This window comes from Fistularia commersonii, chromosome 23 (assembly GCF_037954325.1).
Source record: "Fistularia commersonii isolate RoL2024-O1a breed Wild chromosome 23, RoL_Fcom_v1.0, whole genome shotgun sequence".
Lineage (NCBI taxonomy): Eukaryota > Metazoa > Chordata > Actinopteri > Syngnathiformes > Fistulariidae > Fistularia > Fistularia commersonii.
The window spans coordinates 8087227-8099816 of record NC_141306.1 but is presented as its reverse complement, the minus strand read 5'-3'; the positions used below and the strand labels follow the sequence as shown (position 1 = coordinate 8099816).

At 44.6% G+C, this 12590-nt stretch overlaps 1 protein-coding gene across 1 annotated transcript in view; it reads left to right on the top strand.

Annotated features, from left to right (window-relative positions):
* Window positions 1-10948, top strand: part of igf2bp1 (insulin-like growth factor 2 mRNA binding protein 1) — a 44976-nt gene extending 34028 nt beyond the window's left edge. Inside the window, exons 4-15 of the mRNA XM_086170116.1 lie at window positions 1625-1676; window positions 2483-2546; window positions 4161-4454; window positions 5444-5578; window positions 5925-6047; window positions 6266-6401; window positions 6997-7119; window positions 7526-7642; window positions 8056-8130; window positions 8249-8380; window positions 8465-8578; window positions 9891-10948. Of these exons, the coding sequence (XP_086026242.1) occupies window positions 1625-1676; window positions 2483-2546; window positions 4161-4454; window positions 5444-5578; window positions 5925-6047; window positions 6266-6401; window positions 6997-7119; window positions 7526-7642; window positions 8056-8130; window positions 8249-8380; window positions 8465-8578; window positions 9891-10046 (1521 nt within the window). The 3' untranslated portion in view covers window positions 10047-10948. The remainder of the gene's footprint in view (window positions 1-1624; window positions 1677-2482; window positions 2547-4160; window positions 4455-5443; window positions 5579-5924; window positions 6048-6265; window positions 6402-6996; window positions 7120-7525; window positions 7643-8055; window positions 8131-8248; window positions 8381-8464; window positions 8579-9890) is intronic.
* The last annotated feature ends 1642 nt before the right edge of the window (window positions 10949-12590 follow it).

The window sequence follows — 12590 nt, the reverse complement described above, 5'->3', positions numbered from 1 at the left end:
CAAATCTTCATTCTTTATAGCTGTTCTTTTCCAGGGTCAAAATTTCTCAAATATCCGACTATTTTATTTTGTTTAAATCCGCTGAAAAAAACAAGATATTATTATACACTATTTACCTGTAGTCCTTAAATCTCAAGAGAAAACTGCTAAATGCTCAAATGTTGCACATACAGCTTTTACCTTGCCTGTAAAATATCAGTATTTCTTTTGCAGCAGAAAGTACTCTGCAGTACCTAGAGTACTTCTGGGTATTTACTGTCCATTGCCTCTGAAAACACACCAGCTTTCTTCCAGTCTATATATGAGATCTATTTTGAATTTAATTTTTGACTGCCTGCTGTTTGTTTCTGAAACTGGGGTTATGTGTAAACCTTATTTATGGTCCTTAAGTGATGCACATGCTCAAAGATGTGTGTATATACACACACGCACACACACACACACACACACACACACACACACACTCGTGCAGGATGTTTGTAGCTTCCTAACATTCTCAATGTCCTCCATGTTTTACTTATGTGATGTTTCACCTGATACGTCATCCGTATTCAGCACCTTCCTCTTCATCAACTCTTGACATCCGATCAAGCCAGTTGCGTTCGGACCACGGATCAGATTCCGTGCTCTTTGTCCCGATCACGCTGTCGGAAAACTGATCTGTCACATGCGCCGAAAGTCGGACTTGTCACTTTCACCTGCAGTGTGAACGTTATGCAACAGTCCAAAGAGGCAGACAGGCGCAGTGAAATGAACAAAGTAGTTTTGTTGTTTTGCTATTAGTGTGAAATCATTAGTGTTATTTGTCATTTTTTCATGTAATAAGATAAAATTTTATTAATCCCAAAGGAAATTCTTGTGCCAGATGCTCCAAGATTACAGTAACAATATACAGATAACAACAATTAAACCTCAAGTATAAAAATAGGTGTCTAAATGAGGAGTATGCAAATAAACAGTACTTACTAGAATAGAGAAGAAGTTAGATACCTTAAGTACAAAATAAAGCGAAAGAATGGTCATTTACATAGAGAGTAATATTGGCAGTGTTACTGAGGTTGTATTGGCCAGGATAATGAATGTAAAGACGGCACATGATATTTAATATAATATAACATGATAGTAATAATAATAATAATCATGAAACGTGAAGAGTTATATTGCACATGACAGAAATATTGTATAAAACATGACATGATGTAATAGAGAAATATATTGCATGTAATATTGGACTTAATATAGCCCATGGTGCTGAGATTAGTATTGCACATGATGATGTCAAAGTAGTTTAGCCCAGGATGGTGATAGAAGTACTGCATATGCTTTGAGAGTGTCAAAATTATATTGTGGTGCTCCCAACTAATACGGTGTGGGCCAACCAGTACAGTGACACCTCTGGGATTTTTATAAACTACCTTTTACTTATGGAGGACAGAGAGCAGCAACGCGTTTAGTTTTGTGAGCACTCTCACAAAACATTGATCCACACCACAGAGGGAAATGTCAATGAAATCTAATCTCTTTCCTTTCTGGATATCTGCAGTCTTCCGATCACATGGGACTCAACCTCCCCCGACATGTCGGTTCGTACGCTTAGCATTAATGTTCTTCCTCTGTGTGTCAGGTGCTGGATGGTCTGTTGGCCCAGTGTGGAACCGTTGAGAACTGTGAACAAGGTACGGTCCAGAGCGTCACGCCTCCGCCCCCAATAAACAGATAACTTTAATTTCTCAAGCTCCAGTGTAGTTAAGTCGTTGGGAGCTCCCAGGCAGGGGTGCCACACCACCGTTTCATCCTGCTGACTGTATAAAAGTACAGAGATTAAACGGGAACAGATGGCGAGCTCAGCGTGAAGCGGTTGAACAGAATGTGCGTTTATCACACAGGTGGACGCAAATAATGTAGATTTAAAGAAACCAAACACAAAGGTTGGATCGGATCCCGGTACTCACAGGAAGTCTGATACTGTAGTCTGTCGTTGGTGTAAAATGATTACTGTGATACTTTTTTTTTTCAATAATTTGCTCAATTTATCTAATAGAAAGCAGCCAAGATATTCATGCGATAATCGTGTTTGGGAAAATTAAAAGGGACTCAAAGATTTTAATTGTAAAAGCAAGACTTGGCTTATTAATTTGGGGAAGAGGAAACGTAATTTTCAAAATGTGCCAGTTTTATGACTTTTTCGGTCCCCAAGAAACTGACTATTCAGGGCCAAATACAGTTGCAAATTTGGAACCAGACAGAAGGTTATTAATCACACCAGCCCTGAATTAATAATCCGTTGTCACTGCTTTTCTTATCATTTCGACAAATACACACATTGCTTAGCTGTCAGCCTTCAGAGGTGGACTCAGGGAAGTGTTTGCCAGGACACGTGGTTCATGCGAGCCCAGCAAACTCCCGCGGTTAGCTTGGGATCGACATGACCACATCGCGTCCTTAATGACATGGTAATAATCTCCCTCTCTTTCTCTGTCAGTCAACACAGATAGCGAAACTGCAGTGGTGAATGTCACATATGCATCCCGGGAGCACGCAAGACAGTAAGACCCTCCATCCTTTTTCCACACCCGTCTTTCTTCTGAAGTAGTTTTGTGGATTTTTTTAAATGAAGTCCATTTTTACTCACCGTCTCCATATTTCTACATATACATTTGAACCTTTCTTTTTTTTATCATCTATAACAAACTCCGTAAATTTGATGTATTCATGATGTCCCTGGGTATAACATCTAAAAAAAATCCAACGAAATATTAACAAGCAGAAAAACAAGTCTGATACGTGTTTCAATATATTAAAAAAAGAGATCACATTAATTGTAATTAGGACATTAAAAAATAAGTCATACTTTGTGAAATTTCTTATTTTCGTAATAATGATGCTATATTAAAAACACCCACACTTTTTTACGACCAACCCTTGTCACGTTTAAGAGAATTTAGCAAAACCCAAAGCCTCTTTGGGTTTTTCACCCTCATTTATCTCGATCAAAATTACATTTTCAGATTTAGTGGAAATTCAGTCGCCATTCTGAGTGCGATCTGCTTTCTAAAGGTGACACCTAGCGGTCACTTGGAAGAACTGCACGTCAACTCTGCACGGCGTTCTCAGCACCCCGGATTTCCAACTAATCGCCGAAATTCGTTTTTCTGTTTGAATTAAATTTCAGATGTTAAATATACCAAACATACTAATTAATTTAGTGCAGTGTATGCCCTGAATTGTGTTGCAGTACAAGTCAATGCAAAGAACCTGGCATTTGTTTTGAATGTCATTAAATTGGCGCATCCCAACCCTGAAAATCTGCTGACATTTTTAGATTATAATTGTCGAACATCCACCAAACAGTCTTCAGCTAAAACCAACAGTAAAATTAACCTGGTTTTCCCCTCAGAGCTCTGTTAACATCTGGACATCTCCAGGTCTTTTTGAAAGGTTTATTTAGGAATATTATACAGTATACACCTGATGAAACCAAATTCCTCCCGGCTCTTGAAAGCACTTATTACTAAGCTTTAAAAAGAGCACAAAATGGAAAATACCTCCTTGTATAATTGAATTTCTTAAGGATTGCAGCAGAAGTATTCTCACAGGGTAAATAAAACACAAATTTTAAGGGTCCTACAAACAACTACACTTGATCTCAGTTTTTTAAATTCATTAATTCATTATCCATACTGCTTATCCTACGCTTAGTGTTGCAAGTTTTGTCAAATGTTGTCTTTAATTTTAACAAGTCCTTTAACTTTATATTCCTTGAGTTTAAGTACCATCAGTGTTTTTCCAAAAATAAATAAATAAATACATGTGTGTGTGTGTGTGTGTGTATATATATATATATATATATATATATATATATATATATATATATGTATTAAATCAAATGATGAGCTCTCTTCTATCAAACCTTAATGTATTTATTAAATAATGTTGAAATTAGAGAATAAACAGCAGATTATATTTCAGAAATCTGGTTTGACAGTCCCCAAGTGCATACTCAGGAAACACTGAGGTGTCCCCATCCAGAATATCACAAAGTATGCTGTAAAGACCCTGCTCTGTGAGAAAATGGTCCCGGGGAAAGTTCCTGTTCCGACCGACTGATCGATTCAAAAAGAAAAACGTTGTCCAGCCTGTAATCCAGTATTTTGTCTCAGAGCCATCCAGAAGCTGAACGGATACCAGTTTGAGAACAACGCGCTGCGCGTCTCCTACATCCCCGACGAGACCTCAGAGCTGGAGGGAGGCCACCGTGGCACTGATAACGGACGGCGCCCGGGTTACGCACCCCGCGGCGGACCCCGCGGTGGCTCTCCCAGCTCTGGGATGCCCCCCAAACCGCAGCATGCCGACATCCCTCTGAGACTCCTGGTGCCAACGCAGTATGTGGGAGCAATCATTGGCAAGGAGGGAGCCACCATCCGCAATATCACCAAGCAGACGCAGAGCAAGTGAGTGCTGTTTGGTCATACTTCACCTCCAAACCACAGTAACACCTCCTCTTGATCGTTCTTTCCAATTTTGAAACAAGACTTTCAGGGAGGTAATACTCCTCTAATTACGCAGCTTGACTCGGCTAACAGCCCTGTAAAACTTATGAAACCTAGCAATCATCGCTCCATGTTACAACCAGGTTTCTGACGCAACTGTCACAAAAATAAAGATAAAAAGGTAGACCCAGCGGGCAGCACTAAGGTTCCGAGTTCAAATCCAGAGGCTTCTTCTCACTGAGAGCAAACGGTCGGGGTTAAACCGTGCCTCACACTCAGCAATAGCTGGGATAAGGTAGCTCCTGCCCTGCTGCCCTGTTTGCAGGATCTTTATATTGAAAATATACAGGACAGGAACGGTAAATTTCTCATAAGGATTTCGGACATGTTTAAACCCCTGATCTTCGTTCTATTACTGATGACACCTTTTTCTTTTTAACTTGCACTTTGTGCTTGAACACGTCGCTGTTTCCTGTCTTGTTTCCTCTTGACATGCAAATAAAAGTCCTCTCTTTGAGGTGAAGCCCTTTACATAATTACAGCATCAAAAAATGCCCTTCGCCTGTCTGCTCCTGTTATCTTTCAATACATTGAAGTAAAATGGTCTGGTTTTGCACTATCCCTCCGTTAACCATGCAGTTGATTTCAGACACAAACAAAACATCAATAAATAGACCAGGAAGAGTCAACGTACAAGTATTCACCAACAATTGAAACAAACTGTTTAACAGGTTACTTGATACATGCTGGTTAAGATTGGCAATATGAACGCAGGGTTGGTTATTGAGTCGGATTACGAACATGTTTGAACCACAAGCTCGATGGTCATTTGCATTTCTAGTTAAATCAAACATGTTTCGATGAGACCAAGGCGACAACCCAGTAATGGTTGACAACCTGGACGCGGAAGATTCAGATCAACATGATTTTATTTTCCTCGGCCTCTGCAGGATTGACGTGCACCGCAAAGAGAATGCTGGCGCCGCCGAGAAGCCCATCAGCATCCACTCGACCCCAGAGGGCTGCTCGGCCGCTTGCCGCATGATCCTGGACATCATGCACCAGGAGGCAAAAGACACCAAAACGTAGGTTATCGCTCTGCATCCTGAGCAACCCCCGAAGATAACCCAGTCCCGCCCAGACTGAAGGGCGGGAGAGGAGAGGAGAGGGTCACAAATTGTTTTCTGCCTTGAGAAATTGATAAGACTGTATGAGACCCATATCTGCACAAAGTGGTTATATTAACACGTTCACATGCAAAGGCTAAGAAATGTGTTTCTGGAAATTTAGCCGAAGTTTCTCCATAGACAGATGCGACTAGTGACGTCACAAACTTAGGCGCCTCTCGCACAGTTGTCTTAACCCTAACGTGAATAAAAACTTCAGCTCTGCTGGAACCTCTCTGAAATGACGGCCGGTGAATATTTGCAGAGCCGATGAAGTCCCGCTGAAGATCTTGGCACACAACAACTTTGTTGGACGCCTAATTGGAAAGGAGGGACGCAACTTGAAAAAAGTGGAGCAGGACACAGACACCAAGATCACCATCTCCCCGTGAGACATTTATACACACTCATAAGCTTTTTGGTCAACTCTTGATTATCTTTGTGTTTTCTACAAGGATCTTAAATGTAGAATTTGAATCGTCATCATAAGGAAAGACTCAGCTGCGTGCATATGTAACACTCTGTGTGTGTGTGTGTGTGTGTGTGTGTGTGTGTGTGTGTGTGTGTGTGTGTGTGTGTGTGTTGTGTGTTGTGTGTTGTGTGTAGTCTGCAGGACCTGACACTGTACAACCCAGAGAGGACCATCACGGTCAAAGGCATAATTGAAGCTTGCTGTCGGGCCGAGGTGGAGATAATGAAGAAGGTCAGGGAGGCCTACGAGAATGACATCGCTGCAATGAATGTGAGTCTATGCGCGTGGGACGGATACACACACACACTCAAAGTATTTTTCCTATTTACATCTGTGAAACTAAATAGATGTGATGTTCTGTATTGTTGATATCAAACTCAAAATGTGAAAGAATGATCAAATATCAAACTGACTCTGGGTTATTTTGAAGAACCTGATTTAGGACATTTAAAATTTGATTAAGGGAAAAGAAAATCCACAGGGTATATGACTTTGTGACACAGGATTTACATGAGAATTCCATCTCTTTCCTGGTTGGCGGTGACTGAGGGCAGGGGGGTTCTAGATATTGCATCCACTCTGGCTCCTACATGACCCTCTGGTCCATCCATGCAAACAGCCACTGATTTGTAGACCGTCCCCAAGAAGGGTTGAAATGTTTGGACTACTCAATTTTGGAAGAAGAGGTTCAAAAACAAAGCAGTGGAAAAAATCCACTACTTTTTCCCTACTCATGGCCATCTACGTTGGTTTTTTTGGGGGGGACGGTGGTTTGTAACTGAATCAAGGGATACTTTCCTAACCATGACAGGAGGAGATCCACTTCAACAAGAGTGTTGATTCTAACCTGCTCTTCTCTTTCTAGCAACAGACCCACCTGATCCCTGGTCTCAACCTGGGGGCTCTGGGTCTCTTCCCCTCCTCCTCCAACATGCCTCCACCGCCGCCCGGAAACCCGGTGGCTGGAGCCCCGTACAGCTGCTTTGGGGTGAGCGTTCCCGGTGTGATCACCTGTTGTGTTTGAACTTCTCCAGTGTGAAATGGAGAAGGATGTGAACTCCATATGCATGTATTTACCAGGGTTTAGACTGGTTTTGAAAGGGGGGATCTCAAAAGCTACTGGTTGTTGAAGACTTCAAATGTCTGTCCGTATGAGTGAGAGGGTGAATGGTTGGAGGTATGATTGACAATTAGGTGAACCCCAGCCCTCAGTGGGTTTAGTGTAGTAAATAAAGATTAAAGAAATGAGAATTATTGTTTAAACAAACTGTCTCCGCAACATCAAAAATCAACACCAGTTGCTTTTAGCAATAACAAGTTGGTCAGTTGTGAAATAAGATTCTGTTTTGGCACCGTATTCAATGCACTGAATTTTGGACTCTGTGCATCCTTAGGCTCCGGAGCAGGAAACCGTGCATGTGTACATCCCAGCGCAGGCAGTGGGAGCAATTATCGGCAAGAAAGGACAACACATCAAACAGCTGAGCCGCTTTGCTGGCGCCTCCATCAAGGTCTGCCGATGTCTGACACTTTTCCACATAAGAATTTTCGACTTTTAAGAAACTAGATGTTAACATCAGTCCGTGATCTCCACTGACCCTGTCATTTGGACAGCGGGTTAGTGAAGTCACCGAAATGCACCTCCATGTGATCTCGGTGACCCATTCTAACGGGATCCCACTGTCTTCACAAAAATTAGCATATTATTTGAATGTGTACGCAGTGGCGTTCTGCTCACATCCTGACAGAGGTCCGCAGTTTAGTACAATCGGGACCTGCCACCGGCATGCTTGCTGTTGTAAGTGGCAGCGGGGCGGTCTTTAAATTCACCCCGAGCATGTTCAGACCAGAACAAACACAGTGATGTGAGTGGAAGCCCTGGGACAATGGACGGGTCCGTTTACACTCCTCCTCTCGCCTCTAGATCGCTCCTGCTGAGAATCCTGACTCCAAAATGAGGATGGTGATAGTGACAGGACCCCCCGAGGCTCAGTTTAAAGTAAGCAACAAGCAGCCCCCACCGGCTTTTGTACATGATTAATGTTTATCGTACTCCCGCGGCCCTCACTGGTCCCACGAGGCTCATCGATGACGTTCTGGTTGATGTTCTTTTTCAGGCACAGGGACGGATTTATGGCAAACTGAAGGAGGAGAACTTCTTTGGGCCCAAGGAGGAGGTCAAACTGGAGACTCACATCAAGATGGCAGCCGCCGCTGCTGGGAGGGTCATTGGCAAAGGAGGGAAAACGGTAAGCTTCGTCTGCCGGCCTTCCTTCTTCCCGTCCCTCCGGCCCTTTGCGTTGCCTCATGTAACTCATTTTTCGTGTGTCCAGGTGAATGAGTTGCAGAACCTGACCGCGGCAGAGGTGGTGGTCCCCAGAGAGCAGACGCCGGATGAAAACGACCAGGTCATCGTCAAGATCAACGGACATTTCTACGCCAGTCAGGTTTGTTGCCTTTGTTTAACCGCCACGATTGTACACGAGTGTATGACCTCTCAGAAAAGTGCGTTTACTTAGAATTCTTTGAATCGATCTTTGCCAGTACAGTGACACACTTTGACTTGTAGCTCCTTAAAAGCTTTCGCAGACCTTCCAGGTGTGTTTGGGGTTGGAAGGCTTGTTTGGCTTGTATTAGTCAGTGGAGTCCACTCTGGTTCCTTGAGCTTGTCCAGCCTTATTCTTTGTGTCGCTTCAGGCGAAGGTCTGAGGCTCTCTGTACAGATAAGACTTTCAGCATCACTTTATCAACTCAAAGCTTCTAGTAAGAGACAGATGGTGGGAGGTTCACTAGGTGTACTGTTGTAATGCAATAAAATCCCTTTCCTGTGGGAAATTTTTGCCTAAATGTGAAATAGTGCTACCCAGATTTATATTCTATGCATATATATTCTGTGTATGTGTATTCTCTAGACTTGCTCTCGTAGCTTTTCATTTGTTTTTCCCCTACATCTTTCTGTGTGTCTCTATGCTGCTTGTTCAGTCCAATTTCCTTGCTGTGGGACTAATTATGGATTATCTTATCTCTTCTTGTAATACCTCAAGTGTAACAGTCTAATTACGTCTCCTCTAATTTTAGAATCGCGTGGACAAAACCCCCCCCACAAATAAAGGGCTGTCGTTTACTAAATCTCATGGCTCGTGGTGGGCGTGGTTCGTCCGAGCCCTGTGGTGGCGGATTTATTCTAACGGCTTCTGTGTCACTTCTGCTCCTGTAAGATTTTCTGGTCTTGACTTTCTCCGGCGGCTCAGGAGCTAAACATAGTGTAGTAGTTTTAGTCTTCTAAATGCCGGTTACAGGCTGTGCCCCTTTAATCTGCTGACACTGTTAAAATCATCCCAGGCCGATTCGATTTTTCCACTCACTCAGAGGAATTGGAGTCGGTTATCACTGACGTAGCAATCCGATTAAAAGCTGGAGCAAATTTGGGGTGCTCTTATGAAAAATCCAGCAGAGGTGATTCCCCTCCGGCATCTGACCTCTGCCCCATCAGAGGTGCTCGCCGGCACCATAGCACATCTTGCAATAAGGGAAAACGAAGCGGCGGGGTCAGATGATAGCGGTGTAATTGTCCGAATCCGCTTTGGCGCTTGCAGCCGAGACCAAACGTATCCCAGGTAAACTCGCTCGAGGGTCCGTTAACAGGAAGTGTTTTGGGGCGTCAGACCTGCACAGCTCCTCATCTATGCAACGGCCCAAACGAGAATATCCCAGTCAACCCGTGCCTTACTTTTTTGATGTTTGTTTTTTGTTTCCCAGCTGGCTCAGAGGAAGATCCGGGACATCCTGACCCAGGTCAAACAGCCGCAGAAAGGGGGGATGGGCATGGGCCCCGGCCCTCAGCCCCAGGGCTTCACCGAAATGGGCAGCCCCACGCAGGGACTGTCTCAGGAACACCAGCCGCGTAGGAAGTGAGGGTCGCCACACCCTCCTCACACACTCGGGACGGGGCGACCCGCCGAGTGCGTGACCGACGGATTGACGGACGGACAGACACATGCAGAGACAGATAAAAAGACGGACGGAGTGACGGATACAAGAGAGCGACACACAGACCCAGCGATAGACAGGGAGAGATATAAAGAGGGAGGGGGTACACCCAGTTAACAGAGAGAAAGATAGAAGTTTAAAAAAGATGAAATGAATCAAAGATGAAAGGAATAAAAAAAAAAAAAGATAATTAAGATTTAAATGAAAAAAAAAAGAACAGAGACCAGATGCCAGGCCAGAAGAGTGACTGATTGAGGATGGAGGGATGAAGGAAAGGAGGGATGGAAAGAGGGGAGAAGAGCCGGCGTCGTCCTAGTGTGTCTCGACCGGAACTGCGGCCGGCGCCTCGTCTGCAGTCGCGTTCAGGTTTAAACGACACACACTCGGGCGGTGCGTGCACGGGCGCAGGAGCTGCTGCTGTTTACACCCGTCCAAGCGCAAAGCGACACGTTGCGAGGCGGAGAAACCGGCCGTGTCCCCGAGACACACCAGGCGGGGGCCCGTCTTTCCCTCTGACGCCCCCTACAGACCTCTCCAACCATCTGCAGTCAGTCCTATATTTCAAGGGTGGTTTTTTTAAAAAACAAATACAGATATATGTATAGAAATGTTTTATTCAGAGCTATTATTGATAGAATGCAGTGAGGCGGAGCCGGGAGAGGGACCAGGAGAGCTGCTGCAGAGGCGCAGGGTAAAGGTCAAGGGTCATCTCTAACCTCCCGAGCCAAAGAGAGTCTAGAAGAGGGGCTGCAGATGTTAACACTGCTCTTTGAATACTTCTCCAAATTAATGGAGAGATTAGGAAAAAGACGGAAAAAATAAGAAAATATGAGGTTGTAAATATATAATCTTCATGGAAATTGTTAAAAAAAGAAAAAAAGAAATGCTGCGTCTGGCCGCCTTGCCTTTTTAAAAATTAACAAGCAGAGAAAGGGGGGGGGGTTATGTTTTCCACTCCCTCGTCTATGATATCTAGCATAATGTAGCCTACAGCCAGGCCAGGGGTGGGAAACACGAACTCCCATCCCCTCGCTCCAATCTTCAGTGTGGCGGAAGGCGCAGCAGGAGACAGTAAGGGGTGCGGAGGCCGCAGCTGGTCCTGCAGTTCTATTGCAGTGGCTCAGCTCACACATGTGTGTTTCAAGAAAAAAGAAAAAAAAAAGCAGCCAGCAGCTATGTTAGCTGGCCCGCGGCCTCCACCTCAAATGGCATATTTTATATATATTATATATATATGATATGTGAGTTAGCCCGGCCCCTCAGGAGAAAGTACTGAAGCGACAGCGAGGCTTTGCCGCGTTTTTGAGTCCTGCAGCGACAGACGGACAAGATGCGTCCGAGACTTTCTGCTCACTGCCCTCCTCCGGCGCTGACGCCTGGGCCGGGGTCAGCCGGCCCCTCGTCAAGAGACGGGGCGATCGGGTCCGAGCCCGGCCTCAGACGCAGACCGGAGCCGAGAGGCGGCGGAGTCTCCCCAGAACACCTCATTTTGAGCTCAGAAAAGGTAAAACCAGACAGAATCGGAGCAGCTCTCTCGCCTCCCTCTCCCAGTTCGCCGAAGGCCTGTGTGCGGAGCCTCCGGACCCTGCCCGCGTATGATAATGAGGGGCAGGGTCTACGCCTGGACGCTCTTGCCAAGATTAGAACAGATTTCAGAAGAATGGAAAAAGAAAAAAAAAAACCTACCTCAGGGTAAAGTTACCTCAGTATTCCTAATTTTTTTTTTGCTTGCTGGTGTTTTATATAAGAAGAGAAGAGCTGATAGTCCTGAATATTTTTTATTTTTTTAAGAACATTTTTGATTTTGTTTTTCCTTTTTTTTTTTTTTTTTTTCTCCTTTTTTTTTTCCTTAGGTATCGTCTTGTTGCTTTGGTTAATTTTTTCTGTTTTTTTTTTTGGTGTGACAATGGTTGAATGAGCTCAGGATGACGAGGATGCGGTGGAGCGGAGACACTGGTCTAGACAGGAAGTAGGTCAAGTGCCATTTAGCCTTTTTTTTTTTTGTTAATTTTAAAGATGAGAAATACGCCCTCCGTCTTCCTGAGGTGTGATTGGAGCAGCGGTCGTCCGAGCTGGAATGCTGGCCAGCGGGGAGTGTTGATGCTAGAAGGGGTTAGGTCCCGACGTGCACGTGGTAACCAGAGATTTGTCAAGTGCTGTTTTTTGTCTCTCAGACCCGCCGCCATCCTGGCTGTGTCCGAGGACTAATCCCCTCCTCAGCCCACGGCGCCGTGGGCCACCATGTGCCCTGAGGGACCTTCCCCCTCCTGCCTTATTCTAACATCATCGTTATCATCATCATCATCGTCACCACCGGACTTCCTGAAAGGACTCACAACGCGACAGGTTGCAATGTATCTCACCCTCGAGGAGGAGAGGACACGTGTAAGAGATCTCATCCTGTCTTCCTTGATCTTTGACATCGGGAACTTGTCGAGCCAGAGTTGTGACGAACACAGGTCCATCTAA